Source organism: Primulina eburnea, chromosome 10 (assembly GCF_022965805.1).
Source record: "Primulina eburnea isolate SZY01 chromosome 10, ASM2296580v1, whole genome shotgun sequence".
NCBI classification, from domain to species: domain Eukaryota; kingdom Viridiplantae; phylum Streptophyta; class Magnoliopsida; order Lamiales; family Gesneriaceae; genus Primulina; species Primulina eburnea.
Genome location: NC_133110.1, coordinates 10,190,232 through 10,215,483, shown reverse-complemented (window position 1 = coordinate 10,215,483; position 25,252 = coordinate 10,190,232). Strand labels below are relative to the sequence as shown.

Sequence of the window (25,252 nt, the reverse complement as noted above, 5' to 3'; positions counted from 1 at the left end):
CATCTATCGATCCAAAATCTTCGTCATCAGAGCTTTCTTCTTCGTTTTTATTATTAATAGTTGACCAGAAGAACGTTGAGTATGCCAAAATATATTAATTTTGATGATTAACCAAATATATACAAAAATACTAAAAATATAAATTGGTGATAAACACATACCCGTCTTGCAAATTTGTACAGTTACGCTTGTCATGCTGCACACCTCGGCGTCCACACCCACGACGTTTTCTTCCCTATGTGGTTGCCTTCTCCTTTGATGACTTTAATCTCTTCCCACATCCCTTTGTTCTAATTTTTTGAGGATCAATGATACCAATAGCCCTATCTGTGGCTCTTCTACATTGACTTCCACCGCTTACTGTTGTAGTGATATTCAAATCTTTCATTTTGTTGTCAATATAATCAAACTGTGCATTCAAGAAATTTGTTCCCTCAACAGTCAATGATGAAATATCAACTAATGCAGAAGCTTTATAGGATAACCTCAAATGTCTTGACATCAAACATCTTTCTGGAGTTTCAACCACATTTTGCTCATCTGTAGGAAAAAATTCTACATTCTTTGCAGCTTGCGTCCAACGTTTCAGTATATATTTATCAGGAAAATGAAAGACTTGGTTTATACGAAAAAAGCTAACATATGCCTGCATGGAATGTCCTCAAACTGAAATTTCATACAACTGTACAATATATCATCCCCTTGTATGACATGTGTAAGCACTCTTGGTTTCGAAGAAGAAGAAACTTGAAAATTCATCACCTTGTAAATCCCAAACTCATTTCCCACAGATTCTAGTTGCACGTAATAACCATGACTTTGACTCATTTCTTCTTGAAACTCCAACCATTTCTTTTTCGTATAAATCTTCACAATCTGAGATTCCATTGGCCATTTGGACTGTAGCTTGGGACGCTCATTCTTATCAATATGATCTGCAACTAAGTCATTGTGTCTTTGGTGCCGAAGTGCCTTATTGAAACGAATGATAAAATCCATCAATGAGTTCTTGCTAGATATATATCTCTTGAAAAAAACATGTGAACTTTCGGACCGCTGGCTACTTGACATACCCGCAGAAAATACATTATTAAAATATGTTGGTACCCATTTATGTCGCAACTCAAACATCAACGACAGCCAATCATGTTGTTCCAAGTTAGCATTATACATAGCAGCTTCCCAGGAACTCTCAAATTCCTCATGTGTTGAGGAATGTAGAATGGCATTCCTTATGCTTTCGTAGTGATCACGGAAAGTCACTGGGTTTAATTTCTCAGAGAATTTGTTCAGCATATGCCACAAACAATATCAGTGTGTTGTTTGAGGAAAAACTTGTGATATGGCTTTCGTCATAGCAGGATCTTGGTCAGTGATAATCAAGTTTGGGGCACCTTGACACATGGCTTCTAGGAATTTATTAAGCAACCAAACAAAAGAATCTATTTTTTCGTCACTCAACAATCCACAACCAAAAAGAATGGTCTGATGATGATGATTGACTCCTACAAATGGTGCGAAAATCATCACATATTTGTTGGTGTTGTATGTAGTATCAAACACAACTACGTCACCAAAAGCTGTGTATGCCCTTCTTGACACTTGATCAGTCCAAAAACACCTGGTAAATCTGTTGTCCGAGTCAGTCTCATAATCAAAAAAGAACAATGAATTCTTCGCTTTCTCAGATTCGAAGAAATCGACCAATGTTTCTGCATCAATACCCTTATGCTCATCCCTAACACTTTTCTCATAGTTTCTCATATCTCTTTCTATGAAACCTACATGTTCAGGCCCTCCAGACTCTATCTCAAATAATCTCATTTGTTGACAAGTTGGCACATTGGCTTCTGCAAATTGTTGACTCAACAATTTTTTTGATGCAGAAATACCACGATGCGAGCGTAACAAATGCACCTTCGACGAAGTCGATAATGGATGATTATGACTTTCAATGAAGGTACCGACAAACCAACCTGGACCTGTTTGTTCCTTCACAACTGAAATCTTGGACAAACATCCGGTTCTAGTCTCACCACGGGCTCTTTCTTCTCTTGGTTGATCATTTCTTGTCTGTTTGCTCCATCGAATATCATATGTATGCCCTTCTTTAAAGCATACAAATTTCTTCCATATAATTTCGTTCGTTTTCTTACTTTTCTTACTATTACTCATTCTTGCGCTAAAACCGGATTCTCGGGCATCTTGGTTGTAGAATGAGAATGCATCCTCTAACGAATCGAATCTCATACCAATCTGTGGTTTCTAATCATCACCGAATTGGGGGATGTACGATTGTTCATCTCCACTATATTGATCCATTTCATCTACAGTGGCGCTAGGCAGATGTGGGGTGGTGCTCGAAAATCTTTGCGGGCGGTAAGGTGCTGGCGAGGATTGTCTGGGGATTATCCGAGCACGGTGGTGTCGAGGACTTTCTTTGGCCACGCTAGGACTATTGTGCAGGTAGTTCGGTGAATCTACGTAGATCTGGGGTGATTTTCTGTTTCAGTTGGTCGGAGAATGATGCACGATATTCACCTGGAAATATTTGGAAGAAGATGGAAATTTAATTTTCAATTAATTCGCAGGCCCACACACACAAAATTATTCAATTTTAAAAAAATCAAAACACAAATTCCAGGCTGGTAGCCTTTAATATATCACAGGCCACACATGAAGTTAAAATTTTTTTTAAAAAAAACAAATTCCAAGTGTACACAGCCACATGGGCTGTCGCTCACGAAAGCTCACCCAAGAGGTGTATATATATATATATATATATATATATATATATATATATATATATATATATATATATATATATATATATATAAAGGTTGCGCTTAACAATTAACAAAAATAAACATCAATTTTTTCTTTCAATTTTGTCCTTATATGATACCAATATTTCTTTTTTTTTTATTTTTTTATTTCAACAATTCAAATAAAACTTTAGCCTCTCGATAATTTGTCAAATTTCACTTTGATTCTTCGATAATTATAAAAAAAAATTATGCACACCTGCATCACGTGTGCAAAATAACTAGTTTTTTTAAGTCTCTCCATTATTTTCCACTTGGTTCGATAAGTTTGAAAATTCACTTCAAATTCAAGAAAGTTCTTAAAAAATACGACTTTATGGAAAACAAAAACCGACATTAAATAAATATTTGGCATCTTTTTTTTATTTATGTATAATAAAGTCGTTTCGAATGGACTGCCTTCCAATCTTGATAGAAACAAGGGAAATCTAAACTCTTCGATAAAAAGCCCAATCAGTACAAAACCATACAAAAAGTTTCAAAACAGAACTCAAATGGAAATTATTAGCAGAGTTGGAGTTATTAATAAGTCATTGTCATTGAATTCACACACACACACACCTACCCCACTGTATAAATAACTTGGCATATTCTCGTTATTTCTTTAATTCAATTAATAACTTTTGTTCTTTAGTTCAAAGCCTCAAGCTCTGTTTGTTCATCAATGGAAGTTACTCTGTTCTTCTAATATGGTATCAGAGCAATAAAGGAGAAAACTCCGATCGATATTTTTTCCCTGATCAATTCTCATCGATCTTCGATCCTCAATTTGCTATCGATATTCAGCTAAGCTTTCGCATCACTTGCCCTACTTCACGTTTTTTGACAATGGTGAAAGGCGGTGGTCAAGCGGTTAACAATAATGCAAATCAAGCTCTCGTCAATCGCACCTTTGCTAAGGATTCGAGCAATCCTTATTTTCTGCAGAATGATGATCATCCAGGCCTCATTATCGTATCTCATCAGCTTTCTGGCTCGAATTACAATACTTGGAGTAGAGCTATGGCCATGGCATTGACTGCTAAAAATAAATTAGGTTTTGTGGATAATACTATCACCCGTCCCTCACCTGATGATCTCCTATACGGTGCTTGGAATCGATGTAACAGTATGGTCACTTCTTGGATCTTAAATGCTGTTGTTCGTGAGATTGCTGATAGCTTGATGTACATGTCGACTTGCCATGAGGTCTGGGTCGATCTACGTGATTTCTTTCAACAGAGCAATGCTCCAAGGATTTATCAAATTAAAAAGTTACTTAGTGCACTTAATCAAGGTTCATTGAGTGTCAGTTCCTATTATACAAAATTGCGCACGCTTTGGGATGAACTGAAAGACTATCAACCTGCTTCACTCTACCACTGCGGGTCGATGAAATATTGGGTGAATTATCATAATCAGGAATGTGTTATGCAGTCCCTCATGGGTTTAAATGAGTCCTATGGGCAGATCCGTGCACAAATATTGCTGGTTGATCCTCATTCTATCATTACTAAAGTGTTTTCCCTCGTGGTCCAGGAGGAGAGGCAACGGTCTATCACCACTGGAACTACCACATCAGATATTAACACCTCCTTCGTGCCGAGTGCCTCTACTGCTGTGGGTACTGTCAAGAAATTTTTTAATCCCAGAGGTAAAAGTGATAAAGTCTGTTCTCATTGCAACTACACTAACCATACAGTTGATAAGTGTTACAAATTGCATGGTTTTCCTCCTGGTCATCCTAAGTTTGGGACAAAATCGTTCTTTGGAAAGGCACAAGCACAAGCATGTCACACATATGCTTCTCCAGAGCCTACTTCAAATGTCTCCGTCGACTCCCTCACACATGGACAATGTAATCAACTTATTGAGTTTTTAAGCTCAAAAATTCATACATTGAATACATCCACCATGGAACAACAACAGCAAGAGTCATCAGCGTCCCGCTTCAATGGTATTTTTTCCTTATTTGATTATATTCCTGCAATACAGCGCCTGGATTGGGTAATAGACACGGGAGCCACACATCACATATGTTGCTCCATGTCTCTCTTTACCACAATTAGACAAATAAGTTCAAGAGTGACTCTTCCAAATAATTTCTCCATTCATGTTACTCATGTTGGCACCATTCAGTTAACCAGTGAACTTGTTCTTCAGATGTCTTATATGTGCCACAATTCAAGATCAATTTACTTTCAATAACCTCCCTTACTAATTATCTTTCATGTTCAGTTTGTTTCTTTTCTAACGTCTGTAAAATTCAGGATATCAATCAATCCAAGATGATTGGGATGGGTAGACGTGTTGGAAATCTCTATGTGCTGAGCAAGTTCGGGAAAACCTCCTCTCCGGCCAATTGTAATACTTCTGTTGATTCTTCGCACTTGTGGCATTTTCGCATGGGGCATCCTTCTTTTGATAAGCTTTTTGTTTTAGATAAACATTTGGGTTCTACCTTTGCAAAACAGCGTCATATACCTTGTTCCATTTGTCACTTATCAAAACAGAAGCGCTTGCCATTTATTCTCAACATAATATGTGTACTGTATCTTTTGAACTCTTGCATGTTGACATTTGGGGGCCCTTTAGTTCAGTTTCAGTTGAGGGATATAAATATTTCATGACCATAGTAGACGATCACTCTCGTTTTACTTGGGCATACATGTTGAAAGCTAAATGTGATGTTCAACACATTTTCCCAGCATTCTACCAAATGATACACACTCAATTCAGTGCCAAAATTAAAGGGGTTCGGAGTGATAATGCTCCAGAACTCAACTTTACCAAATTTTTCCTTCAAAAAAGGATTGTTCATTTTCATTCTTTTGTTGAAAGGCCACAACAAAACTCTGTTGTTGAACGCAAACATCAGCACATTCTTAATGTGGCTCGGGCACTTCTTTTCCAATCCAATATCCCTCTAGTTTATTGGCCCGATTTCATTCTCACTTCTGTTTACTTGATTGTCATTGACTTCACGCACACACACCTACCCCACTGTATAAATAGCTTGGCATACTCTCGTTACTTCTTTAATTCAATTCATAACTTTTGTTCTTTAGTTCAGAGCCTCAAGCTCTGTTTGTTCATTAATGGAAGTTACTTTGTTCTTCTAATAGAAATAAAAAATTAGTCTTAAATGTGAACAATAAAGAAATTTACAAATATTGTTTTGTATAGAACCTGAAATATTCAGAGTTCTTTGTGTTTTTCCTTAAACAGGTAGGCATGTTGAACACTGATGGATACCCATGACTTCTTGCTTGGACTATTTGAAAAAGGTGCGGAGGAAGGATTCACCCTACATTCAGCAAGAAATATCGTAATATCAGCCCACACAGCTGTGGTGGTGATATAGATAAGATGGAGGTATTGAAATCTAGGCTTTCAACATTATTCTGCAAACATGAAAATTGGTCTCATTTCAAGTTCATTCTCCTAATAACTGCAAGATCCTAACAAATATAAAGAAATGCATGGTTTCTAATCAATGTAAACCCAAAACTGAGAATCAGAATGACGTGTCGAACAAACAAGCAAACCCCGTTACACACTGCATTGAATCAACGGCTAATAATCATGGGTGACAGGGTAAGAATAAGATTGTCTCTCGAAAACAAAAGACTCGGCTCTATGACTGGAATTGGTTTATTTACTATGGAGTGGGGTTAAACATGACCTGCATCTGCTCCTGATGCAGGCTTATGCACCGTTGCACCGTCAAGTGTTAGAGTAGAAGTTGGAATATAGAAGACCGGGAGAATGGAAAACTTTGTTTCCGTTTCTAAATTCTATGCTTGTCATTTTTATTAATTACCACTGTATATAGACGTTTTGGTTACTGTACAGATATTGCAACTATGGATCATTTGTATCCCAAACAAATGCTTCAAATGAATTTGACCTCCCCCTCCCCCATTGAATCAAATGTGGCTTAATAATGAAAGTACATTTGTTGTCAAACTGGAACAAAGAACACATCCTTACAAAAACAGATATAAGCTTCTAAGGAAGAAAATAAGGAGAAGGTAAATGCCAAGAAATAGAATGGTACATCAACACAATATGTAATAGACGGGTAAAATGAGGTTGAATCAACATACAAGAAGTTGGCAAACGATTACATAGCTACTTTAACCTGTTTCACATGTATTGATTCCATCCTTGCAATCCTTGGTCAAGTTATAGAACGTCTCTACCCGAGTTTTTGACCTATAAAGGACCTCAGTGTCCACTTCCACTCTCATGTAACCATCAAAATCGACGGATCGACCACCATTCAGATTTGTCGTCTCATTGTACCATTCACTTGTATTTCCCCACAAATGGCTGTAATCGTCAAGTAAATGGACTTTGTAATGAGACCTCAGCTTATCAAAGTAATTATAGAAGGGTTCATTGGTGGCAATATATAGATTTCTCCATGGTTCGATTATGCCATGAAGTTTAGAAACAATGGCATCTGGGGATGTGTCCGCATCTAAATGAGGCCACATCTCCGTATTCTGTGCCTTCTCTCCTCGAACCACATGAACAGCATCAAAATCCCAGTCCATGCTCCCACTAATAGCCGAAACTATATTCATTAGTCGCTTTGATTTCCAAAGAGCTTGCCATGGCCGCTCTATATATTTAGCCGCTGGACCTTCACATACTCTATACCAATAGTTTTCCTGCTCGGGACTATCAAATTGCCGCCATATGATTGAGCTTTTGTCTTTCTTCAATTGCATTGGTGTCACCTTATAGCTTGCCACTTTTCTAACAGGAATTTTCGTCTTATGACTTTTGTCCGATCTCTTCCAATCTCTTAGAAACTGACCTTCCTCCACAATTGAAGCCACCTCTTTCAGATGTTCAAAATCAAAGTAGAATCTGAAATCTTTGTCTTCCTCATCCTTGTGGGTCTGTGTGTATGTAGAAGCTAAACATATACTCAAATCCATCACAAAAGTCCGGTTCAAATACTGGGCTTCACCCAGAGCACACAAAAAGCTCCACAGATAGTGATTCATCCCTTTACAGTAATCCCCACCCCTCGAGTAGTACAAGTACCTTCCCTTACGAAAAGCAGAATCTGATGCCAACACCGGAATGGTGTCATTGATATCATCATCCATAATTGCCGGAAGAACTTTAGCTTTCTCATTGTCAGTCGGCGGATTGAATCTAATCCCTGGACGACGAGCATTTACACCGGAATGCCAGCGCCCTGGATGAACCACCTTGTAAGCACAATCATCTGTAAAACCCATCTTAAACCTTCGAAAATCCCTATACTTCCTCCAAGATTTCTCTTTCTTGTTTCTAAACCTCCAAGCCACGTCACACTCATCTGGATTAGATCCATTAACAGGAGTTTGGTACTCCAAAAATGCAATTGCCTTAAAAGTCTTCAAGTTAAACCTCTGAATTGCCGTCAAAACTCTAGGATCTGAACAATTGACAACTGCCACATCCCCACAACCGGATTTCAAGGCCACGGTATCTGTAAGCCCCTCTTCAGATTTCTCTATAGTAGCTTCAGTAATAGGTGCCAGTGATCCCACAGGCATTGCCACCGGAGCAGCAGCAACGTCCTCGCCAGTTTTTAGGACAGAGGTGTCGGTTTGAAAAGTAGCATTTTCAACTTCCGTGAAAACCTTAGTTAATGTTCTGGAGGATTCCCATGGATCAGGGGGTTGGTATGTGATGGCAATTACAGTAAAAATGAGCACTGAAAATACGAAAACCGAGAAACACACATTGCTTATAAACTTTATCAGATTTTGGCCGATGGGGTCTGTCGATTCCTTCATTTACGCAGAGCCCTGAATATCCGATATATAATCCAATCAAATTCACAAACATCAATTCAATACTACTTTATGAAGTCAACACTAAAAATGGGATGCCGAAATCGAACTCAAAAACTGTACAACTGCATTGAAATCAAAACACAAAAGCAGAGAAATAACCTACGATCTGAGAGTGACCCTTCACGCCGAAGATTGTTAAACAGAAATTGGATCGCAGGGTGTTTTTAGTCGCCACTGATCTGGGATAAAACCTTCAAATGTGCCGGATAAAATAGTCGAAAAACATCAGATCTTGGAAGCGAAATTAGGAAAGTAAAGCAGTAAATGCGTAGAGGAGAGGCATAGAAAAGGGCAGGGTTCGAAGATTAGAGTTGAAGAAATTGGATTTGCTCGGAGGAAGATTGAATCTTCCAAATTAGGTGAGCTGATGATAGTTGTTATTCAACTTCAATCACACAAAACTGTTTATTTTTCATGACGGATTTTATGTGTGATTTGATGAATTTAATTACTCTGTTAACTAAGCAAATCGAAAATATTATTAAAATTTTAAATTACATAAACGGTTGAAAATAAGAGTTAAAATTATTAGTTGTTGAAAATAAGAGTTGTAAATATTGAAAATTAATATGTGATAATGTATGTAATGATGTATTTATTTTTGGATTATTTTCAAAAAAATTTATAAATATGTCTCACAATCTGTGAAGAAAAATACAATTCAATAGACAAATTTTTATAAAGTATGTAGTTTAATATATTTTGTGAGTTTGAGATCTTTACTTTTTACCGTAAATTTTTATTTTTATAACGATACTCGAAGAATCTCCATATTTTTCCAAGTTCCAAAATACAAGAAAAAATAACAATATTCAAAAGTAAGAATATTTATTTTACTTTTTACTTATTTTTATTTTATATATATATTTAATATATAATATCATGTTATTATATAAAAAGAGTCTATGACACCTTATTATAATAACATGATGTAATTATTTAATGTTTATATATTTTTATTGTGTTATATAAAAATTATATATATATATATATATTTGTATAATGTCACAGTATTATATAAAATGAGTCTCTGACACCTCATTACAAAATTGTGATGTGATATACATAATTATTTAAACATGATTAACATTATATACATCATATTATTACCATAAAATTAACATATACATACATTTATTTTTTTAAGATTTTGTAACGGTCATAAACGGCTAGTTTTACCCTATAAATATGATTTTACAAACATATTCAATCACTCCAAACTTACTCTTTCTCCCTAAAAATTTTCTTTATCAAAATTTTCGAAGAAGAAAAATGTGATTCTTTCGAGGTTATTTTTTATAATTATTTTGGTTATTATACTCATTAGTCTTGTATTTATCGGAGAATATCCGCCTCGCGTTTTTTCTTTATTTTTAAGAATTTGTACTTATAATTTATCCGTTACTTTTTATTGTCATATTAATAGATTTTAGAAATTCTAATAAAATACACTGTTATTTTTCTTGTACCACCATGTCCAATTTGGCAAAGCTCGAATTTCTTGCGCTCGACATCACGGGAAAAAATTATATGCCATGAACTCTCGATGTAAAAATACATATTGAGTCATTAGGTTTAAGTGAGACCATTAAAGAAAATGATATCTCATCATCACAAGGAAAAACAAAAGTTATAATATTTTTGCATCGACATCTTGAGGAAGGATTAAAATGTAAATATCTCATTGAAAAAGATTTCATGGCTTTTTGGAAGGATTAAAAGAAATATTTAAACATATAAGAGAATTTATACTTTCGACCGCCCTTGAAGAATGAAATATATTAAGATTCCAAATTTTAATAAATTCAGTTATTACAATTCAGCGATGTATCGAATAATCTCGCAATTAAAATTTTGTAGGCATGAGGTTACGAAATCGGAAATGCTCGAAAATATTTTCCACTTTTCACGCATCAAATATAACTCTACAACAACAATATAAAGTGCATGGATTTGTGAGATATTCTGAACTTATCACATGTCTTCTTATGGTGGAAAAGAACAATGAGTTGTTAATGAGAAATCATCAGTCCCGACCCACTGGATCAAAAGCATTTTCAGAAGTAAATGTTGTAAGTAAAAATGAATTTAAATCTGAAACTGTCGAGGTCGTGGTCGTGGATGTGGACGTGGAAATGGTCGTAGTCGCGGCCGTGATTTTGAAAACAATCAAGATAGTTATTTTCTATAACTCATCTCAAAAGGATCCCACGAATCACCCACTGAAAAGACATCATGAAAACATGAGTGTTAATGAAAATAACTCAAAACGATTTGAAAGTTCTTGTTTTAGATGTGGCACTCCAAGACATTTGTCTCATATTTGTCGAGCCCCCAAGCACCTTTGTAAGCTCTATAAAGAATCAATAAAGGGAAAAGAAAAAGAGACCAACTTCACTGAATACAGTGGCCGTTTGAGTGATTCAACTCATTTTGATACTGTAGATTTTTTGAATGATTTCTCTGAAAATGATCAATATATTAGTGGAATTGAAATGTAAAATATTTTATTTTTCATGTGCTCATATGCTAACATTTTATTGTAATTATGATATGCCTTTCAATAAATTATATTTGTATTGTCAGTAATTTTTTTCATTGCGTATTTTTGAAGTTCAAATATGAAAACTGCTATGAATAAAGCTAAACAAGGAACTATATACCTGATAGTGGTACAACACACACTATTCTCCGAGATAAAAGATATTTATTGGAACTAAAACCAACAAAAACAATGGTGAATACAATATCAGGTCATGTAGACTTGATGAAAGGATGTGGTAAAATACATTTTTTTGTTAACTAATGGTACAAATTTCTGATAAATGATGCTTTGTATTTCACCACAATCGAAAAGAAATTGTTGAGTTTTAATGACATATTTTCATGGGTATGATACTCAGACAATAAATGAAAGAAATGAGAAATATAGTAATATAAATCAAGAAAGAAATATGTAGTTGAAAAACCATCAATGCTTCCTACTAGATTGCATTATACACATATAAGTTCAATTGAATCAAACATTTGATAATTCTTCAATATTAATCAATTGATATGATCGATTAGATCATCCTAGTTCAACATTGATGTGGATAATTATAGAAAATACACATGGTCATCCGCTAAAAGACCAGAAGATCTTTCAAAATAATAAGTTTCTATGCAAAGCATGTTCTCTTGGAAAACTTATTATAACACCATCATCAGCTAAAATCCAAACTGAATCACTTATGTTTCTTGAAAGTATTCAGGGTGATATTTGTGGGCCAACTCATCAACCATTTGAACCATTTAGATATTTTATGGTATTGATCGATGCCTCCAGCAGATGATCACATTCATGTTTATTATCAACTCGAAATGTGGCATTTGCAAAATTACTTGCTCAAATAATAAAATTGCGGAATCAATTTTCCGATCATACAACTAAGAAAATTTGACTTGATAATGCTGGTGAATTTACTTCCCAAACTTTCAATTATTATTGTATGTCAATGGGAATCATTGTTGAGCATCATGTTGCTCATGTACATACACAAAACGGATTAACTGAGTCATTGATTAAATATCCACAACTGATTGCTAGATTAATGATTATGAAAACAAATCTCCCTATTTCTATATGGGGACATGCAATTTTATATGTTGCTACATTAATTCGCATCAGACCAAGTGCATATCATAATACTCCCCCTTGATACTTGTCTTTGGTAAAGAATCAGACATTTCTCATCTGAGAATTTTTGGATGTATGATATACATGCCTATTGCACCGCTTCAACGAACAAAAATGGGGCCTCAAAGAAAGATCGGAATTTATGTTGGTTATGATAGCCCATCAATAATTCGATATCTCGAACCTGAGACAGGCGATGTGTTTACAACACGTTTTGCTGATTGTCATTTTAATGTGGAAATCTTCCCAATGTTAGAGGGGAAAAAAAAAACATATCAAAAAGGAAATTACATGGTATACATCATCATTGTTATATCTGTATTCAAGAACTAAACAATGTGAAAAGGATGTACAACAAATTGTGCACTTGCAAAGAATAGTAAATCAAATATCAGATGCATTTGCAGACACAAAAGGGGTAACTAAATCATATATATATGCTGTAAATATCCATGCTCGAATTGAAATTCGAAAAAAACAAATTGAAGACACTCATGATGTCATAAAACGCTTGAAGCGTGGAAGGTCAATCGGTTCCAAGGACAAAAGCTTCGAAAAAGAAAAAGCATAGAGAAACACAATGAACACAAAATAGAGAATGATATTCCGGCAGAAATACATGATGATGAAAATGTTCTATTAGAACCACAAACTGATGAGAATCGTGAAATCTCTATCAATTATATTAATACTGGAAAAATATGGAAACAAAAAGATATAAAAGAAATTGATGAGATATTTTCTTACAATGTGACATTTGACATCATAAATGACAATGAAGATCATGAACAAAAATTTTTTGGTGAATGAAAAAATGGTCAGGACTGGATAGAATGGAAAGGCGTCATCCAGGTTGAACTGGATTCGCTAAATAAACCTTACACCTGAAGGTGTAAAGCATGTTGGGCACAAATGAGTTTTTATTCGGAAGCAAAATGAGAAAAATGAAATAGTAAGATATAAAGCTCGACTTGTTGCACAAGGTGTATCTCAAAGGCCTGGAACTGATTATGAAGAAACGTATTCTCCTGTTATGGATGCAATTACGGTATATGAAAATTTAGAAATGCGTCTTATGAATATATATATATATATATATATATATATATATATATATATATATATATATATATATATATATAAATATATATCTGTGTGTGTGTGTGTGTGTGTGTGAAAATCCCTAAAGGATTTAAGATGCCTAAGGCACAAAGTTCAAAACCCAGGAAATTTTATTCTGTGAAATTGCTATGATCATTATATGGGTTAAATAAATCCGGTCGAATGTGGTATAATCGACTAAGTGAACACTTAACGAAAAAGAGATATGTAAACAATTCAATATTCCCTTGCATTTTCATTAAGGAAACAACATCAGGATGCGTAATTATTGTTGTATATGTTGATGATTTAAACATCATTAGAACGAATAAGGAAATTCAAGAAGTTGTGTCGTATTTGAAATGAAGGATCTTGGAAAAACAAAATATTTTTTGGGTTTGCAAATTGAATAAAAAGAACGTTGGATATTTTTTCACCAGTCAAATTATACAGAAAAAAGGTCCTTAAACGTTTTAATATGTATAAATCAAATCCTTTAAGTACTCCAATGGTTGTTAAATCATTAAACATAGAAAATGATCTATTCTGTCCATATGAAGGTGATAAAGTTATTTTTGGTCCAGAAATACTATATCTAAGTGTTATTGGTGCCTTTATATATCTTGCAAATTGTACAAGACTTGATATATCTTTTGCTGTAAATATATTGACAAGATTTATCTCATATCCAACAAAGAGATACTGGAAGAGAATTAAACATATATCCTGTTATCTACGAGGAATGACAGACTTGAGACTTTTGTATTCAAAAGATACCAATCAAAGATAGGGGTTATGGTGAGAACTAAACTGATATATACTCGAACTGATCATGTCAGTTTAAAGCTAGGGGTTAATAGTTAGAGTGCACAAGATACATTTATGGATGTTCGGAGATTTCAACTGCTCATACGTCACCCCTTCTACCACCTCGGGTAAGTTTCACTAGAAGAATTTGATTAATTACAACAAGTGTAATAACCCACGTAACTTAGGACTTACCTACTGCCTAACTCAACTCCTAGACTAGACTGAAAGCAGCACCTTCCAATCAATACTTGTTTATCTTCTGTGTATCAAAGACTACATACACAATTTTACTATCTTTATGCAATACTACATTTCAATGGTGGTGGTGTGTGTGTGTGTGTGTGAGATAACTGATCTCTGAAAACTACCCGAAAGTGTTTTCATACGCTGAGGGAAATATGCTTCTAATATAAGCTGATAACACGATGAAGTGTTCCTTCTAGGATGATTGCTTCTTATAAGCTGATATACAATAAGCGTGCCCTTTCTCTGTATCTTCACACACTTGTTGTATTTTATGTATATTTTTCTTCATTGATCTTCATATTCTATTTATAGGCGTTTGGCTGAACGTACAGTGAGACTCAATTATAGTAACTATTGCAGCTTGAATGCATTCGTTGAAATTTGTGTCTCGAATTTTCCGACATCTATGCTGGAACTTTTTGTCTTTAATCTTTGCTGCAACGTCCAATATTGTACTATTGATAGTACAGTTGTTTTTGTACTTTCGTGCGTAACTGGATTCCATAGAATAAGCTTGTCGAGTTGTGGGGCCCTTAGCTCCTAATCGTTATTACAACACAATTTGATTAGGGTTAAGTAATCACAGCGGAAAACGGGTTTAAAATTTCTTTACAATGAGCCCAAAATATCTCTTCTGATATTTAAATACTAAAAATAGTATCTAAATTCAAATCATAAACACGCCCACACGTAATCAATCACATACAAACATCTTATATCCTCGGGACATGCCCCAGTATATAGATACATATACATATATACTGGGAATCAGACATAAACATAAAACCTCAGCCCAAGCTGTGGCTCCCACCAGAAGTACCCTCTCCGGTCTCCTGATATCCTGGAGTACCTGCCATTGTCCACACACAAAGACAACAATAGCCCCACTTGGGGGTGAGCAAAGCTCCGTATGGAACAACCAATCATATATACCACAGATATCTAAACAATGATATATGGTATGCAATGCATGTATGTCGTGGAGGTATCAGGTCAAATGCCCATCCACTGAGCACATGTCAGAATCAATCGAATCGCTATCAAATCAAATCAATGCTCGAGCTGGCACACCGGCCGATATGGGAATACACATATGACAACGTCGACGAAGCGTCGTCAATCCCACATCTCATATCCAATCATATGGGGCCACAATTGTCTATGCTTTACGGGTCATATAATACCGACATAGCGATTGTGTTCACAAACCCCGGAATCCAATCCAATCATATCAGGGTATCCAAGGATCATAGCTCAACGTGCATGTCATGTATCGATGTATGCATAAAATGATGTGTGTTAACAAAACATTTATTTTATACATCGATACTCCAATCTCCATGTCATGTATGCCACATCAAATCATCAAATAGGCACATAGACACGTATTCCAATCCAATCCAATCAAATCAATCCAATCATATATCATATAATACAGATACCTGTCGTATGTTACCCGGTCGCAACATACCTCAATTCTTCGTTCCAGTTGATGTAGTCTGAAGATATTGATATAATACTTGATCTACATCAATAACATACTCATTCCAATCAATAACACGCTCCAAAACCATTAATATGAGTTTCAAATATCATTTGAAACTTCAATAATTCATATCAAATCATAATCATATCATAATTCAATTCCGACTTCGAATACGAGTTTATTGTCGGTTATTCTACTACATATCAGAAATTCAACTTCAAATACATGCTATTCCAGCACTTTGATATTTAAAGCTGCTGAAACCAGAAGAAAATTACCTCAGTCAGAAGCCCTCGACGCGACGATCACAAATATATAATTTGTTTCGCGTTTGGACAGCGTCTCGAAGTCGATTCGGGCGAAAGAAAATCGAAATCTCTCGGTTATTCTCGAAACTCTGAAATGTAGAATGAAGAAAACGAAAGAAAGAAACTCATTCTTATCTCCACCGCTCTCGCGCTCGGGCGGTAGAATTCTCGCGCCCGAGCGCGAGACATTCTGCCCCCGGATCGCATTTGTGCCGCGCTCGAGCGGTCAAAAACTACCGCTCGGGCGCGGCATGTTCTGCCCGAGAACACGCTTCATAAGCCCTGGCGCTCGGGCGGTAATTTTCTACCGCCCGGGCGCCACTCGTACTGTACAAATGTTTTATTTTTGTACTATTTTTGGCGTCCGGCCTCCAATCGAGCTCTTACAACGTCAATTCATATCCAATTTTCATTTTTCAATCTCATTTCTCAATTCATTGTCACGATATACATCAAATACATAATCCATGACAATTTCATTAATTATCGATAATCATATGAGATTTACGATAATACGATGCACGGTCCTTACACGAGTTCTGCAACTGATTGGTTCCTAACAGATGCTTTGAACTGGTTTGGTGAAATCATTTGGCTCGTCAGCTGAATTGGTTTCACTGATTCAATTGAACTGATCAGTTAAGCTTATCATCAGTTGAGCTCTTCATCAGCTGGCCGAGCTTCTGAAGGTCTTCTACTGAATCACCTATCAACTGAACAATAAATGGAATTTCTCTTGATACATCAGTTGGACTGATTTAGTTTGATCAATAAGTTGGCACTTTCAATTTGCTTCTCGATAGCTTCAGTTTTTTTTTTGGCTTGATAACTGATCAGTTCGAATCCTGATCAGTTCCAGTATCTGCACAGTTAGGTAAAATCATTAGAAACAAGATAATAAGTTTTGTTATCATCAAAATCAAGATTGCGAACATGAAATGTACCAACAATCTCTCCCTTTTTTATGATCACAAAACTTGAACAGTTAAAGCGATTTTTAAAGAAAAGAAAGAAAAAAATTTAACCGATTTTCCCCCTTTGTGAGAATCGAAAATATTTAAATGATTAAAACAAATTTCAGTTCGAGGGATAAGAAAATTCCCCCTCAATAACTGAATTTAAAACCGGGTTAAACCAAGTTTAAAACATTTTTCAGTTCATGTGAAATAAAACTCCCTCTCACTAACTGAATTGAAAACTCCTCCTTAAAAATAATTATCTACGCCAAAATTTAGTAGCTTTAATCATTCAAGAAGTTTAGGCAAGAATTTGGAGATATCATGATGTTTATTTAATCAAATAGATTTATCTTTTATTAAACATTTAAGTACATCATCGGTTATAAGGGAAAACTGCCACTGCAATAGCATATTTTAAAAAACATCAAATATCAATCAGTTTATGCATGACAAAACTGAATATGCCCACAACTGGTTGCCTTATACTATTGAAGTGCTGCAACGACTTTGAGTCTTCTTGCTAGACAACAGCTAGCTGCCTTGGACATGATCTTTGTGTTGCCAAACTTGTCGGGTTGACTAAAACTGGACTCAGCTGATGTTGAACCGAATTGATCATCTACTTGATCTGATATGGTAGTTAAGCGGCAGCATATTGCTGATGATTAAGCTCCACTTTAATCATCAAACATCTCAATGTAGCTGGGCTTCGTCTATATATCAGCTTCAACTGGAAGGTTGGCAGCTGAAACCTTGTCTTCCAATCAGTTTTGTTGAATAGCCAACATGTAGGACTCATACCCCTGCAGGCTGATTAAAGCCCCAAAGCTCGGACTCGAGAGAAGTAGCTACAATGTTAGTTGCAGAGTCACCTCTCTCAACTCTTCGCAATGAGTGTTAGATAAATATTTTCAAATTGTTTTGAAAATAATATGATGTACGTTTAAATTTTTTTAAAAATATTTTAAAGTAAAATAATTTTAGTCAGTTTTCAAATGTCTTTCTTAGAACAGTTAGCTCTGATACCAATTGATGGATCACGTTCTAGGCACCTTGAGGTGCTTCGAACACAATAAATCAATGAACTACAATAGCTCGTGTTCTAAGAACATATACACCGATGAATTAAATCGAGTTTGGTTACAAACCAAGTGAAAAATACTCGAAGTAATCATTCGTTAAGAAACATTAATATATTTTATATTCTTTGTAACTGAATAACTGAAGATAATGGGGATCAGTTCTCGCATGTATCCGTTCAGTTATGGTAAGAACTGAACAGATAGATACTCGAACTGATCAAGTCAGTTTAAAGCTAGGTGTTAACAGTTAGAGTACACAAGATATGTTTATGGATGTTCGGAGAACTTCAACTGCTCCTACGATACCCCTTCTACCACCTCGAGTTGGTTCCACTAGAAGACTTTGATTAATTACTGCAAGTGTAATAACCCACCCAACTTAGGACTTACCTACTGCCTAACTGAACTTCTAGACTAGGCTGAAGGCAACACCTTCTAGTCAACACTTGTTTATCGTCTGTGTCAAAGATTACATACACAAGTTTATTGTCTTTGTGCAAGACTATATTTGAGTGGTGGTGTGTGTGTGTGAGAACTGATCTCTGAAAACTACCCAAAAGTGTTCTCACACTCTGAGGGAAATATGCTTCTAAACTATGCTGATAACACGATGAAGTGTTCCCTCTGGGCTGATTGCTTCTTGTAAGCTGATATGCAATAAGCGCGCCTTTTCTTTGTATCTTCACACACTTTTTGTATTGTATGTATATTTTTCTTCATTGATCTTCAGATTCTATTTATAAATGTTTGGCTGAACGTACAGTGACACTCAATTATTGTATCCGTTGCAGCTGAATGCATTCCTTGAAATTCGTGTCTCGAATTTTCCGACATCTATGCTGGAATTTTTTGTCTTTAAGCTTTGCTGCAACTTCCAGTATTGTACTATTGATAGTATAGTTGGTTTTGTACCTTTGTACGTAGATGGATTACATAGAACAAGCTTGTCGAGTTCTGCAACTGATTGGTTCTTAACTGATGCTCTGAACTAGTTTGTGAAATCAGTTGGCTCGTCAGCTGAAATGATTTCACTGATTCAGTTGAACTGATCAGTTGGGCTTATCATCAGTTGTGCTCTTCATCAGCTGGACGGGCTTCTGAAGGTCTTCTGCTGAATCACCTATCAACTAACAATCAGTGGAACTACTCTTGATACATCAGTTGGACTGATTCAGTTTGATCAGTCAGTTGAAACTTTCAGTTTGCTTCTCGATAGCTTCTGTTTTTTGGCTTAATAACTGATCAGTTCCAGTATCTACGCACTTAGGTAAAATCATTAGAAACAAAATAACAAGTTTTGTTATCATCAAAATCAAGATTGTGAATATGAAATGTTCTAACAGAATCTACCACAAATCATCCAGCTAAAGCTCTTGTTGTCACCATTAGTGAACCTTTCTAGGAGAAGACTGTTGAACAACTGAGCAATGATGTTATGTCATTGCTTATCAAAAAGTTCTCAAAATTTATGAGAAAGAACCACATTAATTACCAGAATCTCTATCGAAACTACAAGAAGGAGTCACAATCTAGTGACGTGGCATGTTTCAACTGCAGGCAGACTACTCATGTCATTGTTGATTGCCCAAAGCAGAAGAAAGATGATTACAAGAAGAAAGGTCACAAGAGAAATAATATGAAGTCTCACAAGGAGTGTAAGGGATGGTTTCTGAAGAAAAAAAAAATTAAGCAAGCAGATTCCATATATTAATCCTCCGATTTAAAAAGTCAATCTAGTGAAAGCGACGATAAAAAAATTCAGTGTCTGATGGCCGATGCTGATTCAGACCGAGAGTAAAGACTACTGGCATTTGGATTAGGTTATTGTTCAAGTTGAAAGACCTATAAATCAAACAAAAAATGGTAGGCATTTTGGATTAGGTTATGTTAAGCCCGAGAGGAAAGCCTATTGGTAGAATGGATCCAGTAGCATATCAAGTTTAGTAGCATAGACAGTGAAGGAAAGACACTACCGATATCATAATTTCAAACATGTTTAGAAGAGATATAGGTTAGTAGAAAAGAATAGGGGAAGACAAAATAATAGAGTAAAGTTTGTTCATAATGGACTTAGATCTTCTATTTCACACACCCTAGAAGTTATCCAAAGTACAAGATCCTTTAGGGTAGTAGAAATATGGATTCCTAAGGGACCAATCTAGTTCGGACCCAAATAAATTGGGTGCCAATTACTAAATCTTGTGTTTTTATGAAAACAAGTGAACTACTGATATCCAGAAGTCAACATGGTATCTAGATAGTATATGCTCTAAAAACATGACTGGTTAGGCAATAATACTTTCCGAAGTCACCAGTTGCAGCTTACCAAATATTATTTTTGGTGATAATTCGAAAGGTAAACCCATAGGTAAGTGTAATATTATCCATGGAAATATTGTTATAAATGACGTGCTATTAGTTGCTATAAATAAGCAGCATCGGTCATAATTGCTTGAATCACTTCAATTTTAGATCGATTAACAACTTGCAAAAATTAAATCTGATTATTGGACTGCCTGAGATAGAATTTGTTAAGAATCACGTCTGCATGTCAACTAGGAAAAAGTGTTAGATATAGATTTAAAAATAAAGTTAGTAAACTAACATCTAGATGCATAGAATTATTACACAATGGTTTTATTTGGACCCATACCCATAATGAGCTTAGGGAGAATTATGCACACATTGGTCCTTATTGACGATTTTTACAGATTTACATGGGTAATATTTCTAAATAGTTAGAATCATATAGGTTCTAAATTTATTAAGTTTTTTAAATGTGGAAAAAATAAAAAATCAATTTCAGTAATCAAGATCAGAAGTGATCGCGGTATTGAATTTACTAAGAAAACTCTTGAGATGTATCGATCAGAATAGGGTATTCAAAACGAGTATTCAGCAGCCAAAACCCCTCAGCAACACAGAGTTGCTGGACGAAGAAATAAAACACTGAAGGAAGCAGAACAAATAAAGATTTTGGAAAGAAACAGTAAACATTGCCTGTTATACTAGAACCTAACCATGATTAACAAGAAAATAAAAAGACACTATATGAAATATTGAATGGGATTAAGCCAAATCTTTCCTATTTATTTATCTTTGGATGCAAATGTTATATCCGCAACAATGGGAAGAATCACTTGATATCTTTGGATTCTAAATCAGATGCTCATATATTTCTTGGTTATCTCTCAGTCAGTAAACCATTTAGATTGTTTAATTAGGAAACATTAAATGTTGAAGAAAATGTGCATGTAGTTTTTGATGAATTGTTTAAGACTACTGATCAATCAAACATGAATGAATTGAGCATTAGAACGGACAATATTTAGCTAAAGGAAGACAATGAAGATGAAGTTCTTCAAAAATCTGTTCAATTTAGGATGCAACCAACAACATATAATCACATGGGACATGATCAAGGGACTATTGATCAAATCATCCCATAGGGAACTGAAGAAATTCCATTACAATGTAAACATCCAACTCAAGAAAACATATTCTCTTAAACAAGTTACAGTTGGAGTAAGACTCATCCTCCTTAACTGGTAATCGATAATCTCTTAGCAACTCTTAGAACAAGAAAACAAATAATTAATGAGTTTATCTAGGCAACCTATATTTCTAAATTAGAATATAAGAAAAATGATTAGTCCCTTACTAATTCTAGTTAGATAGAAGCAATGCAAGATGAACTAAATCAACTCAAGAGGAATAAGTTTGGTATCTAGTTTCTAGACCCTATCATCATCTGTACTAGATCGGTATTCAGGAATAAAATAAATGAAGATGGTTCAGTAATTAAAAACAAGGCTAGATTAGTGGTTCGCCGTTTTAGACAAAAAAGAATGTATAGACTTTGATGAAACTTTTGCATCAGTAGCTAGGTTATAAGCTATTCCATAAGAAGAGTTGCATGTTGAAAAAATCTCCACGATTCACTTATCGTACTTTGCCTAATCATGTTTACAAGATGCATAAAGCTTTATATGGCTTAAAGCAAGCACTAAGAGCATGGTGTGCCACTTTGTATCAATTTTTTTTATCAATCATGAATTTGTTATTGGATCAGTTAAAAATACTTTATTCAAATTTTCTAAAAATGGTCATATTCTACTCATGAAAATATATGTGGCAAACAATATTTTTTGATCTATTAACCGAAAATTAAGCGAAAAAAATTTCAAGTTAATGCAGGAAAAATTTGAAATGAGTATGATGAGAGAACTATCATTCTTCGTTGGTTTACAAGTCTAAAAACTAGAAGCTGATACTTCATCAATCAGGAAAAGTACACTAAAAAGTTGCTCAAAAAGTTTGGTATGAAACATGTTCCTCGACAACAACCCCAATAAGTTCATCAACTAAGCTTGATAAAGATGAATGGTGAATTTTAGTAGAGGTGACTCAGTATCGAGGTCTTATTAGATCTTTACTTTATCTAATTTCGATTGGACCATATATAGTGTTTGTAGTATTCATTTGTCGTAGATTTCAATCTAACCCTAATCAATCCCAGTTCATTGCTTCCAAACAGATACCGAAATATTTAAAATGAACTCAAAATATTGGATTGTGATATCCAAAAGATTCCAAATTTAATTTAATTAGATATTCATATGTTGATATTCATATGTTGATTATGTAGGATACAAATTAGACAGGAAAAGTACCAGTTGTTCTTTCCAATTTCAGGCAATCGATTAATAGCTTAGTTTAGCAAAAAACATACTTTCATTGTCACATCAACCGCAGAAGCAGAATATTTGGCTGCTTGAAGTTGCTGCTCTCAGATGCTATGGATTCAACATCAGCTACATATCTTCACCAAACCGCTACCCGATGCCAAGTTTATCTACTCGTGCAAATATATGTGGAAGACAATATTTTTTGATCTATTAACCCAAAAGTAAGCGAAAAAATTTTCAAGTTAATGCAGGAAAAATTTGATGAGTATGATGAGAGAACTACCATTCTTCGTTGGTTTACAAGTCTAACAACTAGAAGATGATACTTCATCAATCAGGCAAAGTACACTAAAAAGTTGCTCAAAAAGTTTGGTATGGAAACATGTTCTTCGACAGCAACCCCAATAAGTTCATCCACTAAGTTTGATAAAGATGAATGGTGAATTTCAGTAGAAGTGACTCAGTATCGAGGTCTTATTGGATCTTTACTTTATTTAATTTCGAATGGACCATATATAGTTTTTGTATTATGCATTTGTAGTAGATTTCAATCTAACCCCAATCAATCTCAGTTCATTGCTTCCAAACGAATACTGAAATATTTAAAATGAACTCAAAATATTGGATTGTGGTATCCAAAAGATTCCACATTTAATTTAATTGGATATCCATATGTTGATTATGTAGGATACAAATTAGATAGGAAAAGTACAAGTTGTTCTTTCCAATTTCAGGCGATCGATTAGTATCTTAGTTTAGCAAAAAGCATACTTCCATTGCCACATCAACTGCAGAAGCAGAATATTTGACTGTTGGAAGTTGCTGCTCTCAGATGTTATGGATTCAACATCAGCTACTATATTATGGAATCCAGACTTCTGACTCACCTATATTATATGACAACACCAGTGCAGTTGCAATAACATATAATCCAATATTTCATTCTGATACCAAGTATATTGATATTAGTCATCACTTTATTAAATATCACATTATGAAAAAGATATCATGGTAGAATGTGTATGCTGAACAACAAGCTATTGATATCTTCACCAAACCGCTACCGTGCCAAGTTTATCTATTTCAAGAATATTTTAAGGTTAATTGATTTACTGTAAATTTATGCATATTTATAAGTGGAATTTTGTTTGGTATTCAACAATTAGCACAAATAATTGCTGAAAATGTCCCTATTGATTCCACTGATAAAATAAATCCACTACCACAAAAACATTAAAAGACAACGGATTTTATCCGTTATCGTAGGTCATTTAAACTGTCGCTAATTTTAGCGACGGCTTTTTACTAACCCCTCGCTAATTAGCGACAGTATAGACATAATCCGTTGCTAATTTTTCAGTAAAATAAAAAAAATTACTTTTATAATTTAATAAATCTACCAAAAAAACTTACAATCTGACTAAACTAACAATATTCATAATCTTAACTAATACTTAGAAATTTAACAAGAATTGAAACGAAAAACTTACCTTGAATCGAACTAAAATCATCTAAGAGAGAAAACTTTATTGTAGATGTGAAGCGATGTAGATGAAATTAGACCTAAAACGCGAATATTTATAGACAATTTGCAACAGTTTTTGGTAAAACCGTCGCTATTAGCGATAGTTGTATATGAAACCGTCATTATTTTAAAAATTACGACAACTTTAATAAAATCGTCGCAATTTTTAAAATAGCGACGGTTTTTGAGCAAAAACCATTGTTAAATATTCTCTAAAACCGTCGCTAATTAACAATGGTTCACTAAAACCGTTGTCGTTTCTCCAAAAAAAACATGACAATAAACACCGGTTAGCTAAAACCATTGTTGTTTGTCCAAAAAACAAGTTAATCCACAACTGTTTTCTAAAACCATTATCGTTTGTCAAACAAACACGCTAATCCACAATGGTTTTAACAAAAACTGTTTTTGTTTGTCCAAAAAACACGCTAATTCACAACGATTTTTGTTAAAATCGTTGTTAAAAGTAAAAACACAACGGTTTTCCAATAAATCGTTATCTTTTGAGTGTTGTTGAAGAGATATTTTCTTGTATTGAGTGGTTTTCTGAACAAAGACGTCTATTAAAATATTCAGCAGTCTTTTGTTTCAGTAGTTTTTATCAAATAGTGTAACTGGTTCGAATTCTCAGATTTATTTATTAATTTGTAAGGGCAACTGATCAATTATTTCTTTCCAAATATTTAAATTTGTTTCAAAA

General features: G+C 34.7%; 3 protein-coding genes across 4 annotated transcripts; all 3 read right to left on the bottom strand.

Moving 5' to 3' along the window:
• Positions 1 to 235: 235 nt before the first annotated feature.
• Positions 236 to 1,296, bottom strand: LOC140842881 (protein FAR1-RELATED SEQUENCE 5-like). Its single transcript, XM_073211084.1, has 2 exons — positions 763 to 1,296; positions 236 to 646 (listed from the first exon to the last, which is right to left on the bottom strand). Exons 1-2 carry the CDS (start codon positions 1,294 to 1,296, stop codon positions 236 to 238), a joined length of 945 nt encoding a protein of 314 aa, XP_073067185.1.
• A 15-nt stretch (positions 1,297 to 1,311) lies between these two features.
• On the bottom strand, positions 1,312 to 2,175 carry LOC140842880 (protein FAR1-RELATED SEQUENCE 5-like). The gene has a single exon (XM_073211083.1). The coding sequence runs from the start codon at positions 2,173 to 2,175 to the stop codon at positions 1,312 to 1,314; it is 864 nt and encodes a 287-aa protein (XP_073067184.1).
• Positions 2,176 to 6,828: 4,653 nt separating this feature from the next.
• LOC140803086 (uncharacterized) lies at positions 6,829 to 9,069 on the bottom strand. 2 transcript variants are annotated; one of them, XM_073158783.1, is made up of 2 exons: positions 8,768 to 9,069; positions 6,829 to 8,620 (listed from the first exon to the last, which is right to left on the bottom strand). In XM_073158783.1, exon 2 carries the CDS (start codon positions 8,606 to 8,608, stop codon positions 6,944 to 6,946), a length of 1,665 nt encoding a protein of 554 aa, XP_073014884.1. In that variant the 5' UTR covers positions 8,609 to 8,620; positions 8,768 to 9,069; the 3' UTR covers positions 6,829 to 6,943. The 2 variants fall into 2 exon arrangements, with proteins under 2 accessions (XP_073014884.1, XP_073014883.1); XM_073158782.1 differs by having other exon boundaries at positions 8,772 to 9,068.
• Positions 9,070 to 25,252: the final 16,183 nt, after the last annotated feature.

What these genes read in the sequence shown, in the direction of transcription:
- LOC140842880 (XM_073211083.1), bottom strand. Translation starts at nt 2,175, where the DNA reads ATGAGTAATAGTAAGAAAAGTAAGAAAACGAACGAAATTATATGGAAG.
- LOC140842881 (XM_073211084.1), bottom strand. Translation starts at nt 1,296, where the DNA reads ATGCTGAACAAATTCTCTGAGAAATTAAACCCAGTGACTTTCCGTGAT. An exon ending in ATGAGTTTGGGATTTACAAG is followed by an intron (nt 647 to 762) that starts GTGATGAATTTT and finishes CATTCCATGCAG; the next exon opens with GCATATGTTAGCTTTTTTCG.
- LOC140803086 (XM_073158783.1), bottom strand. Translation starts at nt 8,608, where the DNA reads ATGAAGGAATCGACAGACCCCATCGGCCAAAATCTGATAAAGTTTATA.